The following is a 27,854-nucleotide window of genomic DNA, read 5'->3' as shown; positions in this document are numbered from 1 at the left end:
ATATTTCTCCCTCGCCCATCGAAATAAACATCACTTCCTTTAACAAGTTGTAACTTGCGCCGTGCTGCTGTTGTTGCCAGCATAAACTAGCTGGTAAGGGCTTATCAGCACGACTGACTGAACCGAATCCATTCGTCTCCACACTCGACTCTCGGCTGCGTCATCAATTTGGGCACCAGGCGTGTGTCTGTAGCCTCTCCGGTTCAAAGAGGAAGGAAGATGGCGGACAACAAAGGCGAAGAGGATATGGAGAGCGCTTCCAAATTAAATTCAGAACCACGGGGAGAGGATAGCGAGGACCCCGAATTGAAAGATGTGAATTCGGTGATTGTCATAGAGCCCGATTCGAAAGAAGGAGATGATTTACTATCCCAAGAGAATGTTTCTCAGATGCCTACACCCGCTAACGTTGGTGGAGGAGGGGACGCAAGCAGCAACAGCGCGGGCGCAGGGGGGGCAGGCAGCACAAGCAGTAGCCCAGTTGGGAACACCAATGGGGGTACAACTGAGTCCTCGGGTGCTGGGGACATTGCTGGAACCTCACCAACATTCACAACCGAAATGTCCCCACCGCCGACGGTTCCACCAGCCAACCCCGTCACCCCAATAAACCTTATGGATACGTGCGCTGTGTGTAAACAAAGTCTCCAGACCCGTGACTGTGAACCCAAACTATTACCGTGTCTTCACTCATTTTGCTTGAAATGTATCCCCCAGCCAGAGCGACAAGTTACGGTACAGGTGCCCGGGCCGAACGGACAGCCAGACACCCACATAGGTGAGTGTAGCCCTTGATCATGACTCTCAGTTCCATCACATTAACAGTTAGTCATTGGACGAAGGCGTCTTCTGTAGGGGGGGGTTTGTTAAGAGCCGCCACGATCGGTCTGAACATTAACACACATCACTTGCAGTACGGGTTTGAAAGCACAAGGACTTCATCTTCCATATCGTCGATTAATAATAAAAAGTTACATTTATACACACCTTACACATTTTTACAAGGTTAGGGTTCCCACACGGCCATATTTCCTGTTACAGCGCTTGTTTACGGAAGACAGAGTGGACTGACTACCTGTGCTAATTAGCTAGCGTCTCCGAACACCTGTGTGTAAACGGAAGACGGATGCCACAAACGGGTTGTCACTGAAAAATACTGTCGGCTGCAACTGTTAAAACCGTGTACAGTAAGTGTGTATTTTGCATTTGTGAAAATATTTTTTTTATATATGAAAATAGAAAATGTTATGTTCCTAGAATCGTACTGAAATTTAGAGTCGATGCACGTTAATATTTAGTATTTGTCTGTTTTGGCTTCCAGAGAAAAATCGCCCTTTAAACAGAACATGCAAAGTCCTTGGACTAAGGAGTAACGTTAGGCTCATTTAGTCCAATATTGGGCTAAGGTGAGTGTAGCCTGTTTGATTGAAGTGGCTATAGATGTGTGCCGGCAATTGTGTATAAGCATTGAGTACCAGGCAGCAGCCAAATGGTCAGCAAGCATAATGATATGCAAATAAATCGACTTGATGGAAAGTTTCATGATAATATTGTTTTCCACTAATTACCAAACGTCATATGGCAATAGATCTATATTACTTACACTGTGACTCATTACAATAATGATTCACTTTGGGCCTAACATAGCTCGTTATGGTAATGCAACATAGAATACTGAATAATCAACAGCCCCTGGGCCTGATAGGTCTATGCCAGAAGAGTATTCATATTGAATGTCACATGTGCAACACAGTATACTTATTTTCAATTTGTCTTATCTGTAAAGAACCTTGGCCTAAGACCCAAAATTCAGTTTCTCCATCCTTCCTCAAGGTGGGAAATTTGTCCATCCACCGAGCATTATACTTGCATGACAATTACACCAGAACTACAATGCTCACATAAAGACAAGCCACATTCATATTTGGTAAGCCCCCAAAATTCTGTTATGGTGTGGCTTTATGACCGGGTGACATGATTGTCATAGGTGTGTGCATGTCTTCAGACAGAACACACATTTTGTTTTGTTTTTGTTAGCAAGGTTTCCAGGAGTAAACATTATGGAAAATTGGTGGACTTGGAAAAGAGCTTGTTTTCTCAGATGTTCAAGCCTGAGGGGCTCTGTGAGTCCACCACTATGGCAACCAAATAACCTAGCCGGCTACGGGTCTGTGTAGTTGATATTGGTGCATTGATCCTTGTGGACTAGGCCAAATAATGTTTGAGGACATCCACGTGCGATTGGACCTCAAAGATATAGGCCTATAACGCCATTGACAAATTAAATGACTGATGAAATATGGTACTCTTGGTTGTTTGCTGGGAAGAAATAATGTTTTCCAGCTATACTAATTCAAATCATTTAGCAGATTTTTTTCCAAATCAGATTGATTCATATAGCCAGTTATGTCCAAAGAAATCAACCAACCAACTTTTCCCAGCTTGATGTAATGATTAGGCCTAGGCCCATTTCTCATTTGGCAAAAATGTGGATTGCTATTTACTTTTACTCTATCAATGGTCAATTCTAGTAAACCTGTTCTTGATACATTAACCATAGGCTAACTATTGACATTCAGAACTCATTTACAGACAAGTTATTAAGGCCTAGGTTAAGATCATGGGCAACCAAGAACACATAATTCCAGCATTATTTCTGCCATTAAATCTAGGTAAAATGTTTCCCATTTTAATTGTGGCCTTCTAGTTTTCATCTTTTTATTGGTGGACATGTCGTACGGCCATGGGATGAACATGTCTGACTCCATCCATTACGCTACACTTGATAATGGCCCAGGAACACTACCCTTTCTGCTTGTCAGCCCCCATTGCATTCTGGAAGATGCCATTATGACACTTCTGCCTACACCTAGACTAGTCTGGTCCTCCTAGATCTGTTTGTGAGTATTGCAGCCAACCCCTATGGTCGTTGACATAGCAAACTTTTGGAATTGACAATTTCCATAGTGGTTGGCTATTCACAAAAACCGATATGGGACCAGACTATGCCTTGTCTATTCGATGGCATTTTGGCCACTGGGGTCTGAACTACCCAAGTACTGTTCTTTTTTTATTTTTAAATTATTATGACCCACTTTGTCTTATCAACATGGCTAAGATCAGATGATTTCAATGTAAAACATAAATACAGAAGCCTAAATAAGAGCAGTAGACTTGGGTCTAACTGTTTAATGCCATCTCAAATTTCCTTGTGTGCCAAGTCTACAAAAATAACAAAATCGCCACTTGGTTTGGTATAGCCTATTTACAGCTGAGGGATTGCGTTGGGGGGAAACTCGAATTCAATGGTTGAACTATGGATGCAAGGAATTACAGTTCATGAAATCAATATCATGGTTTTAAACATGTTTTGAAGCTATATGTTGTTTATTTACAAATTTAAGTGTTAGGCCAATCATACAACATTGCATTATATTTGGGGTTATTTGCTTATGTGAATGTGGCATTAATAGTAAGACTCCCGAGTGGCGCAGCGGTCTAAGGCACTGCATCTCAGTGCTAGAGGCATCACTACAGACCCTGGTTTGATCCCAGGCTTTATCACAACTGGCCTTGATCAGGAGTCTCATAGGGCGGTGCACAATTGGCCCAGCGTCGTCCTGGTTAGGGAAGGGTTTGGCCCGGGGTAGGCTGTCATTGTAAAATAATACAATTTGTTCTTAACTTACTTGCCTAGTTAAATAAAGGTTTGATCATTTGTAGTTTAAATTTCATGTAGATCAGTAGGCCTAACTGTTGCTGGAGGGCCTAACCATTGAATAAACAAACATGGACTAATGGTACACAATTGTCAGTGTCATACACATGTAGGCTGCTAAAAAGGTCTGATAGCTATGTTACAATTTCAGACATTCATGCATGAAATTCTGCTTCACCTGTTATTTAGGTCATATAAATGGTATAATGTAACAGTACCGACCATGAAATAGATTATGCATTTGGATACTGTTTGTGCGCATGCACCCTGACTTGCCTCAGTTGAAGGTGTCACAGCTGCAGTGGCAGATCAGATCAGCCTTGTTGGTGTGGTCTCACAAACCCTCCAGCTGCACTCAGCCAATCACTCAGAGCCCCCTGCAGCTGGGGATTACACAAACCGGCTGTGTGCAGCCTGAGCCGGTAAAGACTGGCTCAAACCGGTTTGTGCTGCATCCAATGATGTACAGGGGGATTTAATTGATGGGTTTAAGGGAGTTGAGGGGAGTTAAGTGTGGGGTAGTTAAGGATTATGTATTCAACATTTAGGGTTATGTAGTTTCATCATGCATATCATTGCTCTCTTATGATATAGCTCACTGATTTACATTTCCTGCATGAGCATAGCAACCTCATTATTCAGAAATGTTGAAAATAATAGGACATTTGGGGTGAATCAGAATAAATAATAATAATTTAATGGATTTATATTACTCTTTTCCCAACCCTCAATGGGAAACTGCCTCATCCACCACCAATGTGTAGCACCTAGGCCCTATAATGTATTCCGCTATTCATATGGTACTTACCAATTCAATTGTAACATCTTTATTATTACTAAGTTTAAGTACCAACCAATTGTAAATGGCAAAAAACTGACATGGCTGATATTTCTCAAAGAAGGCTACCCAGAAACCATACAGTTCAGATTTTTAGATACAATCATCAAAAATGTTTGTGTTTGTGACAAGCTGAGAACATGTGTTCTTAGGGGCGGCAGGTAGCCTAGTGTTGGACTTGTAACCGAAAGGTTGCAAGATCGAATCCCAGAATCTGCCAAGGTAAAAATCTGTCGTTCTGCCCCAAACAAGGCAGTTAACCCACTGCTCCTAGGCCATCATTGAAATAATTTGTTCTTAACTGACTTGTAAAATAAAATTAAAATGTGGCGGGACAAATTATCATTAAAAAATGTTATGTTTGTGATGCCTAATGTGTTTGATGATTTGCATCCGTCTCTTTTGAATAGCCTCTGACCTCTGTATGAAAACAATTAGTGAGTAAATGCAGTTTTTTTTCTGGGTTGCTGATTTAAAATGTTTTCTTTGTAAATGTCTATAGGCCTAACCAGTGCTTCTCTCTTGTATCTTTCCTCTGTCTACTCTAGTGAATGTGATGCGGTGCATAGTTTGTTGTCAAGACTGCAAACAGAGCGACATCATTGACAACTACTTTGTCAAGGACACTACCGAGGCCTCCAACACTTCAGATGAAAAATCTGCACAGGTATACCACGCAATCCAGTTATATTCAAGTGGATGGTTGATAAATACAAGCTCCCATTTTATCAGGATGTAGCCTAGCCTAAGTATGTGTGTAAGTGGGGTCATGTGTTTTGTCTCATTCAGATGTGCACCAGTTGTGAGGACAACGCAGATACCATAGGCTTCTGTGCAGAATGTGGAGAGTGGTTGTGCAAGACCTGCATCGAGGCTCACCAGAGGGTCAAAATCACCAAGGACCACAAGATCCGCAAGAAAGAGGACGTCTCTGAGGGTAAACTGTCCTACAAACCTAAACACAATATGTAATGTGTACTCTGGATTATCAATTGAAAATTTGACATAGTTGGATGTGTAGGCCAGCGCTTTCTATTTGCAAGTAGAAGGCTCTGGTGTAGGCAATTGGTGTCTCATAGCACGGTGTAGTTTCACCAGGCCTCCTAACTTCATAGCTGATTTGCTGTTGCCGTGGCAACCATGCTGCAGAATCAGTCAGCGTGTTCCAATAGTAGATTGGCCCTGCTGGGTCTCAGTAAAGCTGGCATGCAGTACTATATATTGTGATTATATCAGACTTTTCTGAAGTATTAATTTATGTATCTCTCTTCTATTCTTTCTTTCTCATACTTTCACTTTTTTTCTACCCAATCAGAAAATGTCATTCTTTCGTTTGTTTGTCTCTGTAGAGTCTGTAAGTGCGTCGGGTCAGAGACCTGTGTTCTGTCCCGTCCACAAACAGGAGCCCCTGAAACTCTTTTGTGAAACCTGTGACACACTCACCTGTCGGGACTGCCAACTTCTGGAGCACAAGGAGCACAGGTAGTACATGCAGTGCATAGACAGCACAGGATTGATCTTTAGAATAGGAAATCTAAATCTGTAGTGGATTCTAGTCGGTGATGGTGGTGGTGGATGGTAATGCATCTGGTTTTGTGTTACATTCACATATCTCCAATGAGGATTGGGCACAATGAGAAAAGCAGCATCTATCTAGTCCAGTGATCTAAGCCCAAGTGTTCTGTGCTGAACAAAGTTTCTCCTCTCTCAGGTACCAATTTCTGGAGGAGGCCTTCCAGAACCAGAAAGGCTTCATTGAGACACACATGGCCAAATTGCAGGAGAAAAAGACCTATGTCCACTACTCTCACGCTCACGTGACAAGCAGGTACAGCATCATTCCCATCTCTTCTGTGAAAGTGTCTTGCTATGCTACTTCATAGCTGCAGGGTGAACTTTCCCCTAGGGAGAAATCTAGAACCAGCTTCCTGTCCCCCAATCCTAATCTTAACCAGAGTGGGAAAAATGCTAGGGGCCACTTCACCCTACAGCGATTTCATACAGGTTTGTTAATGATTTGAGGAAAATTTCCCCTCCCAATGTTCCCTTTAAGCTGTGCGCGGGCGCGTAGTAGCCCCGAGACTGCCGCGCAGTTCCCTCGGGACTGCCAGCCCACGGAGAAAAGCATGAGATTGAACTTCACTTAACTTTCTAGAGTTTTCCCTGTTAGTTTCCCTTTACTGTGGATGTGTGAATGTGAATGAATCAATGCAATACTTTACAGGGGATGTGTGAATGTGATTGAATCAATGCAATACTATCCACTTTCAATGCAACATACCTAAACTAACTATGAAAGAGATTTTGTTGTAGGCAGAACGCATCTGAGTAGTATTCTATTGCAGTAACATGCACGGCTCAACCCGTACTCTACACAGACCAGTGTGGAATAACCAATCAGAGCTGCAGTAGGCCTATATGCAAATAGACTATTACCATATATGGATATGTGTCATTTTACGTTGCACTGAACTGTGTTTACAGCATGAGCGGTCATGAGTAGATGCGCTTCTTTTGAGATTAAAGCGAGAGCTGCATGTAGCCACGTGTGCACATTTTGTTCATATCCTTTGCTAGTTAGTGAGTTATTAGCCCAGATAGAGAATTTGTGGTCAGCAATAGGGAAGTTTTTGCTTCCTACAAGAGCACGAAACGTGTGCTTTGAAAAGCGAGTCATTTTTCTTTTTTTTCTTCTTAAAGGGGCAGTGTTGTATTTTGAGGCAGGCAGTAGCCAATAGGCAGACGGTAGTAAAAATTGGTCTAATCCTTTGTATTAATGGTATGGCAATAATAATTGATTTTACTTTGTATAGTGGTTTCTTGCGTCAAACACAACAAGATTTTCTGTCACCTTGTCTGAAAGACAAGCGGATAAACAGGGTAATGTCAAGCCTTGCATGTTTTTTTTTTTAAAGTCTCATGGAATGTAGGCCTACATTGAACACCACACATTGGTTGCTACTGTAGGCTGAATGATAGAACAGCTATTTCCTTGTTCAAATGTTATAGGAAGCATTTTTCTCCATTGTTGTTGATGGTAGGCCACTCTGGTAGGCCTACATTATGATCAAATAGCCACAGTAGCCTAATTGGCCACTGTTAAAACTGTAACTTAAAGTGGGTACAGCTACAGTGTTCACAGTAAACGCATGCTGATAGTTGCACAGCATTTACTAAAAGTGCTATTTTAGTGTTTATTAGTGTGTTTCCAGTTTGAGTGTCTGTGTCTGTTTCCATCCAGGCTAAAGGAAGTTACTGAGACCCATAGGAAGGTGGAGCATGAGATCAAGATAGCTGTGTTTACTCTTATCAATGAAATCAACAAGAAGGGCAAGTGTTTACTGCAGCAACTTGAGGTAAGGCGATAATGGAACCTATGCAAGGAATGCATTTAAACTTATCTTCAGACCCTTAGAATTGAAAAAAATTACATTCTGTGTATAACTATTTATGCTCTCAGGCCCATTTTCCTAGAGCCAGATTATGCAGATTATGCCTAGTCCAGGACTAGGCATAATCTACATAATCTGGCTCTAGGAAAATGGGCCTGAGAGCATTATACACAGAATGTCATTAATCTGGAGATGTTTAATCCAGGGCTAGGTCTCGGGAAATGCTCCATCAGTGTTTTCATCACTATATAATACTAATGAACTGTATCTAAGCCTATATATTGAGAAACATGAATACTAATGAATCACTATGAACTTAATCTTGTTCCTACATTGCCAGATGATGGGAAGTTTATTCTGTGAGGTTATTTGGATACTGTTTTAACTGAATAACAAAGGGGTTATGGTTTACCCTAATTACGTAGTAATCACATAGGCCTGTTTGTAATGGCAGGTAGCCCAGTGGGCTGCAGGTAGCCTAGCAGTTTTGAGTTTTAGGCCAGTAACCGGAATGTCGCTGGTTCGAATCCCTGAAAATTGCTCCTGTAAGTTGCTCTGGATAAAAGCGTCTGCTAAATGACTAAAATGTAACGTTTCTCCCTACTGTTTGTCCCTTGGTCCTCCAGAGTGTGACTAAGGAGAGGAGCATGAAGCTGTTTTCCCAGCAGACAGACATCGCCAACCTGGCCAGGCAGATCCTCCACGTGCTCAACTTTACCCACTCTGCCATTAACAGCGGCAGCAGCACCGCCCTGCTTTACAGCAAGAGGCTGGTACGGAGTACAGATAAACACACACACACTCAGGGAAAAGCTCACGCCATGACATATTCTCCATGACGAAAGGCTAATGGGTGCACTATAATATGCGGAAGCTATGACAGTTGCCCTATCCAAAATCGATCCTCTGTATATAGTATATTGTCTATATAGTATCTGCAAACAAATGACATCCCAATATCTTCATTCTTCAGATCATCTACCAGCTGCGCAAGGTTCTGAAGGCTGGACTGGAACCAGTGCCTCAAGCTAATGGTTCTGTTCGCTTCTTCTGTGACCCCACATTCTGGGCTAAGAATGTGGTCAACCTAGGTGAGAGGACCCCCCTTTGACTGTGATGGGGTTTTGGGGGTTTACTACTATACATGCAAGGACATCTGTTTCTGGTCAGTGATGGTACAGTGTAAAACATTTAATAGAAAGGTAGATGTGGGAGGGGGGCAACCTCGATCTACTTTATGAAAATTACTAAAACCAAATGGAATCTGTGTAGTAATGATAATGGACGTACATTCATAGTTTCCTGACTGTGTCCAGCTCCCTAATAATCACCCAAATGAAAGCTAGACTGCATCGAATTAAAAAAAATATATATATTATTATTTATTTATTTTTAACTATGGATAGAATACTTTTTCCCCTCAAATGTTGATAGTGAGAAAATATAACACATTTTTTGTTTGGCCCTCCGGACCTAATGTGGCCCCCAGGGTTAAATAAATTTGACAGCCCTGGTCTAGGGGTATCTTCATACACTCAGTCACTTACTCTTAGCCTCCCCTCTCTCCCCCTCCCACTGTAGGGAACCTGGTGATTGAGAAGATGCCCCAGGCTCAGCACCCTCCCAACATTATGGTGGGGCCCATCTCCCCGGGCCATGGCCACCCAGGCCACGGAAAACACCCAGGGCAGATCAACCTGGCTCAGCTCCGGCTGCAGCACATGCAGCAGCAAGCCTTCGCCCAGCAGAAACAACAGCAACAGCAGCAGCAGCAGCACCAACAACCACACCAGCAACAACAGCAGCACCAACAGAGGATCCAGGAGCAGATGCGTATTGCTTCCCAAATGTCCCAGCAGCACCCTAGGCAGGGTGGACCTCCGATGGTACAGCAACAGGTAGACTGTTGGGGGGTACCGTTGTTCCCATTGATAGCAGTGGTGTAGTGAAGGGTAAATGTATGTAAACACTGTTTACCCACCTATTGTGGATATAGGGTGTATTCATTTACTCACCGCAAATTGTGATCAGTGTTTATTTTGTTATCATTACGTCACTGATCGATAGAGTACATTTGTCAAGCCAGGTTAAATCTTTTTTATTTACAGAAAAGATTTATACAGGCATAACATAGTAGAACTATAGTAGTACTGAGTATTATCTGTTGCTCTAATGATTTAGTTCATTATAATGTAATTTTTATGTAAAAGTTTAACTGTCACTCCCCAGCCCCCGCGCCTCATCAGCATGCAGGCCCAGCAGAGGGGCCCCATGAACGGCGGTCCCCTCATGTACCCCCCCCACCACATGCGCCTGGCCCCGGGACAGGGCCGCATGCCCAGCCCCAGCGCCCAGCCACGCATGCCCAATGGCCAGCAGTACCCCCCCATGATGCAGCCCCAGCTGCAGAGACAGGTCAGACTACACCACTCACATTATATCCCTGAGGGGATAAAAAAAGTTGTGATGAATTGAGTTGCGGTGTATATATACTTTATTACAACCCCAAAAGGGAAATTGATCAGAAAGACAACATCCTTATAATAATAAGAACAGTAACATATACAGTAAACAATATATGTTTTATGCAGAAACCGGTATGACTGATTGGCGATACTGTTGACATTTTGTAGTAGAATTTTCACTGAGTGTGTATGTATGGGTACCTTTTTGTGTTTAGCTGACTATAGATTCTGAGATGAGCCACCACAGGTTTCGTTTGTTACATCTAACAGGGGTTTGGCACTTTTTCTACTTGTACTTAAATAGTAGTTGTGTTTTGTGTTGCATGGGCATGATTAGTGATTATGCTTCCCAAAATGACCTTTCAGCACGTCGTAGACCTGGTAGAATTGAACAATAATGAATAGTTAAGGCTGTTGTAAATCTGTAGTTTTTGACCTCCCTCCATCTCGCTTTCCCTGTAGCATTCTAACCCAGGTCATGCTGGACCCTTCCCAGTGGCCTCTCTCCACAACGTGAGCGCTGCCAACCCCACCAGTCCCACCAGTGCCAGCATGGCTAGTGCCCATGCCCACCGTGGCCCCGCCAGCCCCATAGTGGGCGCCATTGAGCTCATACCCTCTGTCACCAACCCAGAGAACCTGCCCTGCCTACCAGACATCCCTCCCATTCAGGTACACAGCGCTCAGGGAGCAGGCACATGTCACGTACCTCCATATATAACCATACCTGCTTCCATTCTCATCCCACTCATTTTCTACTGGCCCCCACCTCTTTGCTTTTTTGTAGATCTGGGGTTCATTGGATAGGCATGATTAATACAGTGCATTTGGAAAGTATTCAGGCCCCTTGACTTTTTCCACATTTTGTTACGTTACAGCCTTATTCTAAAATTGATTAAATAGTTTTTTTCCGTAATCAATCCACACATAATAACCCATAACACCAAAGCAAAAACAGGTTTTTATAAATGTTTGCAAATTTATCAAAATAAAATGAAAACGGAAATATTACATTTACATAAGTATTCAGGCCCTTTACTCAGTGCTTTGTGGAAGCACCTTAGGCAGCAATTACAGCCTCGTCTTCTTGGGTATGACGCTACAAGCTTGGCACACCTGAATTTGGGGAGTTTTTCACATTCTTCTCTGCAGATCCTCTCAAGCTCTGTCAAGTTGAATGGAGAGCATTGCTGCACAACTATTTTCAGGTCTCTCCAGAGATGTTCGATCAGGTTCAAGTCAGGGCCATTCAAAGACATTCAGAGATTTGTCCTGAAGCCTCTCCTGCATTGTCTTGGCTATGTGCTTACGGTCGTTGTCCGGTTGGAAGGTGAACCTTCGCCCCCAGTCTGAGGTCCTGGGCGCTCTGGAGCAGGTTTTCATCAAGGATCTCTCTGTACTTTGCTCTGTTCATCTTACCCTCGATCCTGACTAGTCGCCCAGTCCCTGCCTCTGAAAAACATCCCCACAGTATGATGCTGCCACCACTAAGCTTCACCATAGGGATGGTGCCAGGTTTCCTCCAGACATGACTCTTGTCATCCAGGCCGAAGAGTTACATTTTGGTTTAATCAGAGAGTCTTGTTTTTCATGGTCTGAGAGTTCTTTAGGTGCCTTTTGGCCAACTCCCAAGCGAGCTGTCGTGCCTTTTACTGAGGAGTGGCGTCTGTCTGGCCATTCGACCATAAATGGCTGATTGGTGGAGTGCTGCAGAGATGGTTGTCCTTCTGGAAGGTTCTCCCATCCAGGAACTCTGGAGCTCTGTCAGTGACCAATGGGTTCTTGGTCACCTCCCTGACCAAGGCCCTTCTCCCCGGATTGCTCTAGGAAGAGCTCTAGGAAGTTCCAAACTTCTTCCATTTAAGAATTATGGAGGTCCCTGTGTTCTTGGGGACCTTCAATGCTGCAGACATTTTTTGATACCCTTCCCCAGATCTGTGCCTCGACTCAATCCTGTCTCAGAGCTCTACAGACAATTCCTTCGACCTCATGGCTTGGTTTTTGCTCTGACATGCACTGTCAACAGTGGGACCTTATATAGACAGGTGTGCCTTTCCAAATCATGTCCAATCAATTGAATTTACCACAGGTGGACTCCAATCAAGTTGTAGAAACATCTCAAGGGTGATTAATGGGAACAGGATGCACCTGAGCTCAATTTTGCGTCTCATAGCAAAGGGGCTGAATACTTATGTAAATAAGGTATTTATGTTTTTAAAATCTGTTTTCGCTTTGTCATTATGGGTATTGTGTGTAGATTGAAAACCATTTTAGAATAAGGCTGTAAGGTAACAATGTGGAAAAGGGCCTGAATACTTTCCGTATGATTAATATTCAATGTAACTTCTGCCATATTGCTTTATACCTATCTGGTCATTTCCTGTTGTTGCTCAGTGAAGGAGCTAGGGGAAGGGGGTAGGGAGCGGAATTCGAACATGGCTCAACTCCGGTGAACTGTAATGTGGTGCCTAGTGAAAGTCTACACACCCTTTGCACTGTTGTCACATTTTGCTCCTGTAAATGAAAATCAAAACCTTTTTTGAATTGGGATTTCACCCCCCCAATGATCTACACAACCAATGTAAAATAACATTATTTTTTTTTGGGGGGGGGGGGATATCTTGATTGCATAGGTATACACACTCCTCTGTTGCACATCTAAAATATTTCAGGAGCAAGTTTTTTTTTTCAGTAAGAAAATCACACAATTACTTTAATTGGGTCCGTCTGTGTGCAAAAGTATATGGTTTTCATAATTTTTGAATAACTTATTCTGTCTTTAACAATCCTCAGATGTATAGTAAATGTAAAAAACGTCAAAGCCACCAAAGTGCTTTAAAAACTTGTCAGAGATTAATTTGTAGACAGGTACAGATCAAGGGAAGGTTACGAAATCATTCCAATACACTGAATACCCTTTTGAGTATAGTAATTAAGCTATTGGTGGTGTATCATGTCACCTGGTTGCTGAGAGGATCTGACCTTCCTTCATAACTGCGGTAAAGGAGAGAATGGGAACTATTAAGTTAACATTTAGAATTTTTTTAAGATGGTCATACCAAGGGTCATTTAGCTATTTGATTTTGAGTTTTAGGATCCCTTAAGTTATTATTTATTTGATGTAACATTGAATTTGGCGTTACTGCTATTAGCCCATAGAAGCTGTTATTCAATGTGTTCTATCTCCATATATACTTCCATTCATTAAAAAAAAAACTGGTACCCAGCTTTCTTCAGATTAGTCTTGTGAGGCTTGTGGGCGTCCTAGAGTAAAACAACCAACATGTACCTGAGAGACTGACCTTTCCATAGAGGGGTCATATTAGTGTGTAGCCTGAACGGTTCAGACGCTACAGACAGAAGTTGGCAGATCGGATGTACCGACTTCAGACGAGTCCCGTGACGCTTGTGGGGGTCGTAGAGCAAAATGGAGAGTAACACAGTGTTTGTCAGAGTCTTATCTTTCCATAGAGAGGTCAAACCATTTGGATGCTACCGATGTCTTTGCGAGAAGACAATTTTCGGAATGTGTCATGGTCTGACTGACACCGATCTAGCTCTGCCACTTTTCACCGCAGATGTGGATGGGCAACATCTGCGTGTGCAGTGGATTGAGTTGCAGCCCATGCAAAAAAAAGCATATCTCTAGCTTAAGCTAATTAGATTCCCACGTAGGGGTGTACATCGACTCTAAGGGTTTAAAACAGCCACAGACTTCATTGTCTGAGCTGAGGGAAATCTGTGGATGGATCAACATTGCATTCATAAAAAATATTTTCCAAATCATCCTTCTGGTTTGCAAAAAGGACATTAAGGAATACTGTAAGAGAATATGGCAAACAAATTTACTTTTTAAAATAAATGCATAACTTTATGTTTGCGGCAAATCTGAAATCAGAGTGAACCTTTCATATATTTCATGAATTGTGGTGGCATCATCATGTTAATATGGGCATGCTTGTCACCGGCAGGGACTGGGGAGTTTTGTTAAAGGGGCAAAGCCCAGGTAAAAACATTGTGGAAAACATGCCTTAGTCTTCTGAAGACCTTACACTGTGATAGAGATGTATTTTTCAGGGTGCAAATTAGGTCATTGGTCAAATGTGCACCATAATGGCTTTCCACAAGGTGTTCAGTGTTTCTGAGTGGTGTAATCTTAGCCCGGACTTAAATCTGCATGAAAATCAGTCAATACCTGAATATTGCTGTCCACCAGTGATCCTCAACTAACTTGACTGAGCTTGAGCAATTTTGAGCAATGTATAGATGTTGCCCCAAGAGTTGTGGAAAGTTGGTGGAACTGTATTCAAAATGATTTACAGCAGTAATTGCTGGCAAAATTATTGACTCGGGTGTGGAGACCTAATGCTATCAATAAGTCTTTGTTTTTATTTCCAAGAATGTATATCATTTTTAATTTTGAAGTGTGGACTAGTTTGTGTAGATCCGTTGGGGAAAATCCAGATTTTTAAATCCATTGTTAAATTTTAATTTAAGCGAGCCAAATGTGACAACTGTGCAAAGGGTGTTTAGGCTTTCACTAGGCATTGTACATGGGGATCTTCATCAGCAATGTTCCCAAGGTGAGCTGAAAATGACCACTAATTCTGTGTTATTTTCCTGTGGTTGGATGTTTTGGCGCCATCAGCTGGAAGACGCAGGCTCCAGCAGTCTGGACGCCCTCCTGAGTCGCTGGATCTCAGCCAGCACATACCCTCAGCTGGGCTTGTGGCCCCCCGTGGACATGAACCCCTCCCCGGGACTCTCCACACACTCACCTGGCTCCTCAGGTACTGGAGGACTACAACACACGCACACAGCTTCAATCCCATCTATGATTTTAAATCATTTGTCAAAAACAAATGCTCATATCACTGTCACGTTTTACGAAGATAATCGTTTGTATCTCATGACTTCTATATTACTGCTAGAGTTGAGTAGCGGTGTCCCTGGACTTCCTGACCCATACCCCTTTCCGTTTCCCAAGAAATATATTGAACGGTCCTGTGGACTAATAATATAAACATTTTTATGCCGCACTAAAGCAAAAATACAAAATATGCATGTGCGAATAGCTGCATGAACCGGACATATCAACTCTCTGGCTTCATTCATACATTAGACTAGTCATCACAACGCTAGCAGCCTACCATATTAAGCCTACTTGATGTAAAGTCTCCAATAGAAAACATCACTTGAGCAACTATCATCTGTAGGCTTCATGCGATGTCTCAACGCAGTTACTGAAGGCAATCTCCACATTCACAAATCTCTGCTACTATGGTGCTGCTGAATCTCCACTACTAGGCCTATTTGCTTATGTTTGTTTAGCTGGAATTGGATAAGGTTCCCTGTGACAGTCTCCACAATAAGCGGGTTATCATTAAGTTAAAACAGCCGCAACCTTCTGAAATTCCCCTGATAGCCAGGTGCAAGGGGAGAGAAAAGTGCCAACAAGCTGGCTGACATCTTTCAGTCAAAGGTAAGCTAAAATGAATGTAATTTTCACCAGGCTGTTGGCTAATAACCTCATAATATTGTAGGCCTAAATCAACAAAATAGCATGGTGACTTTGACAGAACTTTGAGTTGATTAAATTGTGGCAAATACAACAAGAAACCGTTAGATCCATATTTCTCCATTTACAGTGTTATAATCATGTCCAATTTTTTTATCTGCTGGTATTATTTGCTTTAATTAGCATTTCCAGTTTGAACAGGAATACCGGTATGGTTGCAATTTTCTCAGGAAGGATTTTCAGGAAAATATTCAATCCTAATTACTGCTTCTTCCTTTCTTCCTTGCTCTCTGTCTATCTCCCACCCACAGGCTTATCAAACTCCCACACGCCCGTGCGGCCATCCAGTACTTCCAGCACAGGAAGCAGGGGCAGGTAATGATGATACACAAGTTTAATACTAGAACTCTGCTCAAAGTTGAAATGACACTATTGCATAAAGCTGTGGAACATCCATAGGATGGACAGAAAGTAGCAATGCAGATATTGTACCATAGTCACTCCTAAACAATGAGTCCTCATCTCACTGGTATACATGTAAAAGTATATGGATGACTGTAATGGAGGTCTTGACTGTGTGTGTGTATGTACATTTGTGTCCTCAGCTGTGGCTCTGCGGGGAGGCCAGTGCCAGCGAGCGCCCCAATGGAACAGCAGGTCAAAGTCAAGCAGGAGCCCGGAATTGAGAAGGACTGTGGCTTTTCAGGAACCACCACCTCCAACATCAAAACGGAACGAGTGAAGGATGGAGGGAGGAGCGCGTGCATGGTAACACATCTCTAACTGCCCAGCTTTTTCACCTCCTAGCCTGTCAGTACCTTGATCTTAATCTAGCAGGTATCTATGTACCTGAGGCTATGTATGCTCTCCTCTATTTATTTGGACAATGAAGCTAAATGTGGCTCTATAGTCCAGCATTTTGGATTTGAGATCAAATGTTTCATATGAGGTGACAGTAAGGAATGTCACCTGGCTATTTTCTTACATATCTGTTTTACTGTTTAGAAATGAAAGCACTTTATGTATCTAGTGCCCCCATTTGAAGAAGTCACAAGTATTTGGCCAAATTCACTTACTGGACTGGTTTCACAGACGAGGCTTAAACCTAGTCCCAGACTAAAATGACTGTTTGAGCTGTCTTAAGTCTGTGCAAGTCGCTTTGCGTTATCTTAAAATAGTCATAGATTTAGCTTGTTCTGGATTAAACAAAGCCAATTGCAAGAGGGAGGATTAGAGGTACTCTAGGACTAAATTGTAGCTTAAATTAATCCTTCAAAGAGGCAGGTTTAACTTCTGCTTAGTACTGTTTGTGAGGGAGGATGGACTATTTCGAATATCTAAATGAAGACCAACATGCACTCCAGAGGCCAGCCAGATGAGTATAGTGTGGATAGGAGTAATCCATTAAATGACTTTGATGAAATAGCTTTTCGAGACCGCTTTCATATGTACAAAAAAAATGCATTGGAGATTCATCTTTGCTTGAGCCTAGACTTTCCTCTCTGTCTCAAAGAGGAAGGTCTTTACCCAATTCTCTCCAAGTTATGATAACTTTGAGGTTTTTGTAATCTTTCATCGTGAAACTGGTGATTTGTGTGGTGCCAGTGATGCAACTGTGTGTAAAATAGTTCACAAAGTATGCAGGGCCATTTGTGAACTGAGGAGTCTTTACATCAAGTTTCCTGATGCCGCTGGCCAAGCCCAACGATAAAGTGCAATTCTATGAATATGGGCACTTTCCAGGAGTGATTGGCTGTATAGATGGATGTCATGTTCCCATCAAGTGTCCATCATTTCCTGATGCTGAGGAGTCTACAGGAACCGTAGGAACTGGTTTTCCATCAATGTTCAAGGTGTAGGCACTCTTAATTTAGATTTTCCAAACATTGTTACCCGTTGGAAGGGTGCAACTCACGATTCAAGGATTTTTTTCAACTCTTCATTATGTGCTCAGTTTCAGAGAGGACAACATAGTGGACTACTACTTGTGACAGTGGATAGGTCAGAGTAACTTTTTATTCACTCCATACATAAATCCCACAACAGCTGAGCAGCAAAGATACAACAGAGCTCATATCCGCACGAGAGGGATGGTCGAGCGTATGTTTGGAGAATGGAAAAATTGATTCCAGTAAGGATGCACGATATATTGGTGAACACATTGGAATCGGATGAAATTCGCTACAAATGCCAATGTCTAGTTTAACGCCAATGTGCAAAACCGATGTCAAAGCTGACGTGCATACCTATATAACGTAGGTACATGACGTAATGACGGCATGTCAAATTTTGCGCTATACGTGCAACACAGCATTCCTAAATTAGCCCACAATGTCTGCTGTGTGGATCGAGCAGTCAACAAGTCAAGCAGTCATTTGAAAGAGTAACACAATTTCAGCGAGACAACTCAGTTGAAATCCATTAAAGCCAAGATAATGGAATTCATTGCCCTTGACAATCAACCGTTCTCTGTTGTGGGTGATGTTGGCTTTCGCCGACTGGTTGAGCACCGATACACATTACTAAGTGCGCTATTTTTCAGATGTTGCCCTACCGGAGTTACACAGTAATAGCATCACTGCTATTAGCTTCACGACAAACATACTATGGAACGCCGTTTGGGTCTTTGCGTGTCAAAGCTGTACAAAAAAGTCTGCAAACACCGGCCACGAACGATGTGTTTGCAATACCGCGTTGGTAATAAAGCATAATTTGTTTGACCGCAACTTCTGGGGTAGCTAGCGCCAATACAACAAGCCTGAAAACAATAACCTGTAGAAACTGCAGTAATTTTCATTATTCTTAGCAATGATTTGGGAATCCGTGTGAGTAAGTATTAGGTAGGTATCCACTTGTTGTTTGCCTATTGAAATTGAACTTCAGTTCATCAAAATAAATAGCTAGACAGCTGCTTATCCCTGTTGCCCAAAACTAACGTTATAAGCAGCCAGCTGGCTTCATTTGGCTAGTGAGGTCTTTACCGAACTGGGTTATGGATTAGGCACAATAGTGGAATTTGCGGTTTGTCTTCAAAATAAATAAAAGTATGTCATTGACAGTGATGCAAATGAATACAAATAGTAGAATTATGCCATACTTTCATTTTGAATGCTAACCGCAAAGTCCACTATTGTGGCTATCTTCACATAGATGGGTCCAACCACTATTAATCAAGTAAGAACTGTCTTCTAAATTAGGGTTATTTTAGATGATGACACCTATAGCAAAACGCCAATCTGTTTCAGGAGCTATGTTTTTGGGGAAGAACATTGGTTGCATCCACAAGCTAGCTAGCTTTTCTTTTTAGGACCAGCACTGTAGGTGCGCGAGACAACTTTACCAGCGTCATAGCAACGTATTGATGAATCATTGTGACATGAAATACGAGTGATAGTGTAATCTATGTGTAATAACTACGTAAAAAATGATGAGCGTTTTAAAATTTTAATGTGACGTGCAGTCATATTCAGGTCCTGATTGGTCAACAAGCGTATTTGACACATCAAATAGTGTTAAATAGTGTATTTTTTGACACAGGGAGGCCCAAATGGCATTCTATAGAAATCCTGGTTGAGAATGAAATGACTGAACAAATGAACAACGAAAAAGCACAGCAAGTGAAATAAATAGGTTTTGATTATATTTTATTGGTCATGGGGACATACGTAAATGCCAACAAAATAACTTTTTGGTGTGTGTGTGTGTGTGTGTGTAACCTTTATTTAACTAGGCAAAGCCGTTAAGAACAAATTCTTATTTACAATGACTTCCTACCCTGTCCAAACCCAGACGACGCTGGGCCGATTGTGCACCGCCCTGTGTGCCTTTAACCGCTATGTGTGTTTGTGTTAACTATTTAACTGTACTAAAATGCTTGAAAGGCCGCTAAAATTGTAAATATCGGTTATCGGTATCAGGTTTTTTTTTTTGCAAGAAAAATATTGGATATCGGTGCATCACTAGATTCCAGTCTTTACGCAGTACACTCTGTTTCCAGCCAAGAAGATGCTGCAAGCTTTCACATTGCAGCACTTCAACTATATAATATGCATTTAAATATGCAATGTATTCATTTTGGCTTATTTTTGCTTTGGTAATGTTTGCTCTGTACAAAATTAAAATGGTGCAATGCAGCATAATTAAATGAGTGACTAAACCAAGGCCAGTTTTAAATGTAGTTTGTGGTGATTAAATACTCACACTTATGAATATCCAAATGACAAAACATGTATTTTTACATACCATATTGTGTTCACCATGACTGATAATCACAATTGTCTCATTACTGTATATTTTTTGGGCTCATACCTCTATCTTCCAACTTCATATCCAATTCAACCTGTAGAATTCTCAATTTCACTTCATGTTCTTCCTTCAGGTATTTAATTTTATGCTCATGAAATTCTCTGGCTAACTTTTCATGCATGGTCATCTTTTTTAATCTCTGCTGAAAGATGGTGGCAGCATCTTCTCTACAGCAGATGCTATAGCAGATGTGGAGGGTACACACTCACTGTGCACTGGCTCTTCTAACATGTTCACATTCCTTTCCTCTGGAAAAAGAACACCGTTAGAAGCACAAATAAACTCATATGGTCCTTAGAATGAAAGAAGAGTAAAGATTGACACAGACAATGGAATATATTTACCAAAGGAAGTAACCAATTTACTTTCTTTGGTATATGTACCATTTGAGCTCAGTTCTTCATCTGAACTGTCCAAATGGTAATCGTCTGGTATACCATCGAGGTTGCTGGTGCTCTACAGGTCCACCACCAGTAGTATATTGCTCTCTTCTGATCTCTGCATTCTCTCTTTTTAAAGCCAGTGTAAGGTTATATAAAGGCAGATATCATTCAATATAAGTGATGTCACAAAAATATGAATATGAGAAATGTGGAATACTGATAATAATGAAGATATCTCACCTGAAGTTGTTGTACTCTTCTTTTGGTTACATTTTCATTTGCATTGAATTCACTGCAAATTGCAGCCCAACCACTCTTTTTATTTTGCTTAGTAGCAGTAGTATGGTTTTTACTTTCAATAACTGCATGGTTTGACAACATTTGTTTTAGTAGTGTTTTTTCATACTCGCTAAAGTTTTTTTGAACAAATAGTTTTTGCCTCTGTCATTGTTTTTGTCTCAAGATTAACACCAGTAATGGTGTTTTCTATTCCATTCTGGGTTTTTATGAGCACCATTAGACCAACAGCATGTACTCTTACTGAACCTAGTCAAGCTTAACCCAGGTGTTCTCATTTAGGCTTACTTACCTTACTCCATCAAGAACTCCGTAGTCTCCGACTAACTAAGCCAAATTTAAGCCATGTTCACGAAAGCTACTTAAATGTCCTAGTTTAACTAGTACACATTAAGGCCTACTCTTGGCTTAATCTAAGCCCTGTCTGTGAAACCGGCCCACTGTGTATTAAAGTAGTCAAAAGTATTCCTTGCACACCATGACTATGTCAAGCTTATGACAAACGTGTTGGATGCATTTGCAGTTTGTTTTGGTTGTTTCAGATTATGCTTTACCCAGTAGGAACTGAATGGTGAATAATGTATTGTCATTTTGGAGTCACATGTATTGTAGATAAGAATAGATGTTTCCGAACACGTCTACATTTAATGTGGAGGCTACCATGATTACAGATAATCATGAATAAGGATGAGTGAGTTAAAGGCACAAAGACCATACCCCTCCCAAAAAAATTATATCCTCTCCTGTTATTGGTAGTGGTGAGAGGTTAACATTTTTAGGGAAGTTTCGGCCTCACTTCTTGGTGCTACACCAGAATTATCAATGTACTTAACCCACTTGAAAGCATTCAGCTTTTTTTAACGTGTGTGTATATGTCCCACAGATGAGTAGTCCAGAGATCAGCCGGACTCCCCCTCTCCCCGTGCTGGGCTCCGTGGCTTCCGCCTCCTCTGTCCAGGACGCCCTCAAGAAGTTAGGGGAGCACGTCAAAACTGAGCCCCAGGATCAGGAGGCCTGCAGCGGGGCCAACGGGCCTAGCAAAGCCCCTAGCACCAGCCCATCCACTAAGGCCTCAGACGCCCCGCTGACCAACAGCAAGGGAGCCGGGCCTGCTACCCTGCGAACTCCACGCACTGCAATGGGGACCAACCAGAGCGGGGCGGGAGGGAAGGATGATGACCCCAACGAGGACTGGTGCGCCGTGTGCAACAACGGGGGAGAGCTGCTTTGCTGTGACCGCTGCCCCAAAGTCTTCCACATCACCTGTCACATCCCCACCTTGAAGTGCTCCCCGAGGTGAGCCACTGATCTAACACTACATGTGTACACACAGGCTGGCTTTAACTAAGTGTCAGAATAAGAATGATTTTCATGAATATTTCAAAAGATAGGCCCTTTAACATTGAATGCTGATAGCTTGCCACACATCGGCTATCTGTATATGTATATGCCTATATATCTGGGTTGTTGTGTCATATTTTATCTGTTTCCCCCCTCAGTGGAGAGTGGATGTGCACGTTCTGCCGGAGCCTGGCCAGCCCGGAGATGGAGTACGAGCCTGACGACGAGCCTCGTGGCGAGAAAGACACCAGTGAGCAGGGCCTGAGTCCTGAGGACCAGAGGGTCAGTGGAACCATCCATCTGTAATACCTAGATTATGGCTTTCCCTGCTTACAGTTGAAAGGACTTTCCCATAGCATTAGTAGTTTCTCCTGCCACTGCATTTCCCTACTACTTTTCAGTGAATTTCAGTTGACTTTAGATGCCCTCACATTTGAGGAGTAAATCAGTATGAATTCATTTAGTACACGTCTCTTAGTAAGGAGTCTGTGAATTACGGAGAACTTGTATTTATTAATCTTGATGCGCTACTCATTTCATCTTAATTTGCTGTGTTCAGCCAGAGGGACACATTCCTCATCTCTGTCTCTCTTTCTTTCTCTCTCTCTCTCCTAGCTGAGGAATGTTAAGCAGTTGTGTAATGTTCTCCTGCATAACTGCCCCTCTACCCTCTCTCTTGCTCTATTTCTTTGTCTGTCTCCCTCTCTCTCTGCAGAGGTGTGAGCGTCTCCTGCTGAACGTTTTCTGCCATGAGCTCAGCGAGGGGTTCCAGGAGCCTGTCCCTCCCTCTGTAAGTATCACAAGCTTGTGAAAGGCAATGCCACCTGTATTCTATCTGACCTGGATGGCCACATGTACTCTAGAGTACATCCTATCTAGGTTTCTTCTTTCTTGGGACTTTTTCCTGGGCACTGTGCTCTTGATTCTGCCATTGCTTTCTTTGGGGTCTTGGCCAGATCTCTGTAAAAGCATGTAGTATCAACTGCTGATTATTATTTATTTTTTAATATATTGTATTTATAAATACATTTGATTGGTTGGTTTATGGATACTTCCCTATACCCACAGCACCACTTTACTTCAGCATTGTGGCTATAACCATAATGTTCTGTATAATAAATTAATGATCTAATATGGCTCTCTAACCATGGTGTTCCCTTCTCACCAGATCCCTAATTACTACAAAATCATCAAGAAGCCCATGGACTTGACCCTGGTGAAACAGAAGCTACAATTGAAGCACGTCCAGCACTACCAGAGCCCCATAGAGTTTGTCTCGGACGTGCGCCTGGTCTTCAGCAACTGTGCCAAATACAACGAGGTGAGTGGGCATGACTTCCATGCATGATGAGATGGGGCTGAGTGATAGTTGAATGGATGCAGGAGAACACATGCACATTATTACTGTATGCGGGCAGTGGAAATGCACTATGCAGAAGGTTGATATCCTTATCACACCATTTTGCATGAGCTTGGGCACCCGCAGGGATTAATGTTGGATGACCGGATGCAGTTATTGGGTACTCACACTGGGCTGTTTGTTGTGACTGTGGTGTTGCAAAAATAATTTGCCTATGTGCCGATTATCCAACCGGAATATTTTCATGGCCTCTAATTTAATGTCTTCCTGGTCAGTTATTTTGTAAGCAGTTAGAGAGCCTGCTATAAGACTCCTTGATTTTTTTTTTACTTATGAGTTGACAAAACAAGTGAATCTATAAAGCATTGAACTATTATTGTTACAATATATTAGACATTTTTGTCATTCTAAATAACTTGCCGCTTTCTTGCAGAGATTACCTTTAAAATGCTAATACATTCCGTTTTGTCTGTATTCATTATAGCTAACCGTTTCTATCAATGATTGATTGTTTGTCTTTGACTTGATTGTTTTTGGGTGGAGTTTTCCTTTAATATCTTGTGCAAGCTATCTCTTAGTATTTGTTTCATTAGTCCATTGTTGATGTAGTTAGTCACAATGTTTTGCATGTCAGCAATCACATTTTCAAGATGTATAACTGTAAAAATACAGAAATACATGTCAGCAATCACGTTTTCAAGATGTATAACTGTAAAAATACAGAAATACATGTCAGCAATCACGTTTTCAAGATGTATAACTGAAAAAATACAGAAATACAGCCTGTATGGTGTATTTTGTGTCATATGATGCTGCGTTTTGCAGAAGATCATTTGAGGGTGGAATTTTCCTTTTAACGTGTATATTTTCAGTAGATACTAACACAAATACTTTGACTTTTCGAATGCAAAATTTGTCCCGTGTGTGGGCTCTTCATTGCATTGGACCTTTTTGATATGGTGTCAATGTTTACTTTCTTAATTTAATCTCTCTGGACATGTTTTCAAGTGATATGTGTAGGGGAAAAAAGATTTAAGGAATTTTGTGATTTCGATTTTCAATAGTGATTTGAAATGGAAAAGAGGGGACCTATATACTGCCTTGTATTGAGAGAATCAATGAGGGACTGAGTTGTGGAGGTAACGTTAAAAGGTTTTCTATTGGTTGCAGTTGACTTAGTCAACGGTCCAGCACAATGGGTCATATATGCAAACGTAAGATTTGAAGAGACACTTACTAGGTATCAGTGATGGGACTGTCAGTGTCAAGTTACTAGCCAATTTAGCAGAAATTGAAAGACGTCTTTCCCAGGAATACGCCAGGACCCACAGCAAGGCCATGGCTGCTGTTCAGAATTCAACAGGCAGAAGCAGCCAGGTAAAGACTAGACAGACCATAGGTAAAGACACTAGACTTGTTGGGAAATTGAATGCCAAGATTTAAGCAAGGTCTGCAACGGCATCCTCCATAAGTTAGACAGTAAGTGAAACAAAAGTTTATGGAGGAATGACGATGAGAGACACCACATTTGGACACCAGTTCAATAAGGGGTGTATTTTACTTAGGCCCAAAAGACCAAGGGTAGTGACAGTACACATGGTTGTTACCTATAACCTGTCTGCTGTGAAATCCCCCCCCCCCCCCCCCCTTCTGCTTTTTGTCTTTATTGTACTGTTATCACCCCTTTTTTTAGATGTCTCGAATAATCCAGGTATATGATGAGGAGAAACAGAGTAATGTGCAGGTAAGCTGTTTCTAATACACATGGAGGGGAAAGGTTAGGCTGCCCACCCTGCCACTGTTAAAAATGTGTGTTTTCTGTGTTTTATTTGCATTTCCACACTGAGGTTAGAATAATATTGTGAAAATGATGATAATGCCTTTTTGAAGTATAAGAGCTGTTTGAAAAGATTGCCTAAAATTTCAGCCTGTTTTGATGGGATGGAGTTTAAGTAAATTTGTTTAGACCAATAAGAGTTCCAAACCTCTGCCAATAACAGCTAGTTTTCCAAACTCAGACCACTCCTACAGAGTCCAAGCTAAATTCTTGCTTGAGAAATTGCTCTTTGCTAGGAAGCTAATTGTTTATTTTTTACCATTTTAATTGGAGATTAAAAAAATCACACCAAGGTACTTAATTGTTACACAGAAATGATTTAATATTGAGAAAAAAAACAGCTGTGTTGGACCTTTAACCCACTCTAGTGTGCTCCATCTCCTCCCCTCCCATTCCTTACCCATTCATCCCTCCTGTTAAATGGTGCCCTCACACCCCACCTTCCTCATACTCTCCCCCTCCTTCCCACCTGGCAGGCGGACTCAGAGGTGGCGCAGGCAGGGAAAGCCGTGAGTTTGTACTTTGAAGAGAGGCTGCTGGAGCTATACCCAGACGAAAGTTTCCCTGAGGCACCAGAGGAGCCTGAGGCCCCAGTTGGAGAGGGAGAGGAGGCAGATCTCACAGAAGACTCAGAAGATGAGTTTGTGCAGCCTAAACGCAAGCGGTTAAAAACAGATGAAAAGATGCTTCACATCAAGTGAGAATCAGTGTTAAAAAAGGAAAAGAAAAGGTCAAGAGAAGTGAAAGGATTTTGTCTTCCTCATCTGAAATGCAAGACCTATTGTACACATTTACAAGTTTTTCATTTTTGCCTCTTTTACTTATTGTAAAATAGAAATTAAATTAGTCTGTATCTGGCAAACTGGACTTTTTAAAGACATATTGGAAGTTCCACGCCTTCATTTCTTTTGTGGGAATTTATGGATGTTCAAGAAAATGCTTGTACAGATTTGAAAGTATGTTTTGTTTGCAGTAGTTTTTTTTTTCTATTATCATTTATGATAATAATTGTGAAACATGCTTTATAAAATATCCCAAACTCCCATTTCCACTATTAATCTTAATGTACTATAACGTTTGACATGAATTACCTAACAAGTATTTGTATTGTGTTTGAAATATTTTACCGGCTGTAAATAAGAAAAACCAAATGAGGAAAAACCAGTGGATTGTTTGGTCTTTCACCAATAAATAAAATATGTTCAAATATTTACTGTCAATGTTGCAAGACAACTTAATTTCAGGCTCTGAGAAAAAACAGATTGAACATGTTTCTGTGATCTTTTTTCATTATATAATCAGGTCTCTTTTGAGAGAGATTTGTAATCTCAATATAGGATAAAAGGTTTTAAATTAATACCAGGTTGGCAATGGGTTTTACAATCAAGGACTCAGACTTGAGTCACAATGGTTAATGAATTTGAAAAATGTGCAAGTCGAGATAATATGGTGCAGGTTTTCAAATGAAGTTAGTTACCCAAATGGACTTCTCTTTTTACATCAGTCAAAATTGTGCAGCATTGAAGGACAAGCCTGTGAGTCATCACGATCCCTCCATCTCTCACATACACAAGTAAATAGGCTACCCCACCCTGAGAGACCATCAGCACTAAAGGTATGTTAATTCGTTCTGTAAGTACATCACTCTTAGACAAAGTAGATAGGAAATGGCATTCATAGATATCAACTAAAAGTACTGTATTGTCAAAGGTGTGAACATTTTAATGGAACAGTTATTTTCTTACATCTCATCTGCTGTGGCATTACATTTCAAATCGGAGTCAGGGGCCTCCCGAGGGCTGCAGCGGTCAGACCCGGCTTCATTCCCGGGCTGTGCCATAGGACTGCACGCAATTGATCCAGCATCGTCCGGGTTAGGGGAGGGTTTGGCTCATCGCGCCCTAGCGAGTCCTTGTTTGCGGTCAGGGTGCCTGCAGGCTGTCCCCGGTCGCCAATAGGCTCTATGCATTATACCGCCTCCAACATTCTAATTTACTTCCTACCGGGTTGATAACTTCCGGAGCGATTTCTGCTGTTGTTTTTATCATTAGCTTACTAGCGATAACTGTAGTTGATGCATTTCTGACTGAAATAGTTCGCAATGACTACGTTTAAATTACAGCCCGGCGAAGGAGGTGCTAATGAACATTGTCCAGTGCCTCTGTGTTCAGTTTCCTCCAAATGTAATGGTATTGTGAGCTTCCATAGTTTCCCGGTCGATGTAACTTAAAGCTCAGAAAAAGGGGGTTGGTGGCAGTATGTCGTGACAACTTTACTGTCACCAAACACACAAAAGTGTGTACTACACATTTCGTCAAGTGACGTTGGTGAGGGAAAAAATGGGGGGCGACAATACCTAAAAAAGAGGTGGTGTTCCTACTCTTCGCGTGGAACTAGCAC

The 27,854-nt window shown here is 41.7% G+C and overlaps 1 protein-coding gene across 6 annotated transcripts; it reads left to right on the top strand.

The window, feature by feature from the left end:
• Nucleotides 1-162: 162 nt before the first annotated feature.
• On the top strand, nucleotides 163-26,673 carry LOC110532346 (E3 ubiquitin-protein ligase TRIM33). Of its 6 annotated transcripts, none has more exons than XM_021616166.2 (21): nucleotides 163-778; nucleotides 5,105-5,223; nucleotides 5,346-5,493; nucleotides 5,906-6,038; nucleotides 6,268-6,384; nucleotides 7,798-7,912; nucleotides 8,575-8,721; nucleotides 8,922-9,039; nucleotides 9,527-9,834; nucleotides 10,178-10,363; nucleotides 10,629-10,685; nucleotides 10,876-11,085; nucleotides 15,062-15,203; nucleotides 16,243-16,306; nucleotides 16,537-16,699; nucleotides 21,800-22,212; nucleotides 22,416-22,539; nucleotides 22,973-23,047; nucleotides 23,426-23,578; nucleotides 25,311-25,361; nucleotides 25,931-26,673. In XM_021616166.2, the coding sequence occupies exons 1-21, from the start codon at nucleotides 220-222 to the stop codon at nucleotides 26,153-26,155; spliced, it is 3,627 nt and encodes a 1,208-aa protein (XP_021471841.1). In that variant the 5' UTR covers nucleotides 163-219; the 3' UTR covers nucleotides 26,156-26,673. The 6 variants fall into 6 exon arrangements, with proteins under 6 accessions (XP_021471841.1, XP_021471839.1, XP_021471840.1 ...); XM_021616164.2 differs by having other exon boundaries at nucleotides 164-778; nucleotides 9,527-9,846; XM_021616165.2 differs by having other exon boundaries at nucleotides 165-778; nucleotides 9,530-9,846.
• Nucleotides 26,674-27,854: the final 1,181 nt, after the last annotated feature.

Source organism: Oncorhynchus mykiss, chromosome 9, assembly GCF_013265735.2.
Source record: "Oncorhynchus mykiss isolate Arlee chromosome 9, USDA_OmykA_1.1, whole genome shotgun sequence".
NCBI lineage: Eukaryota > Metazoa > Chordata > Actinopteri > Salmoniformes > Salmonidae > Oncorhynchus > Oncorhynchus mykiss.
The sequence above is the reverse complement of the archived record's forward strand: the minus strand, read 5'-3'. Positions and strand labels throughout refer to the sequence as shown.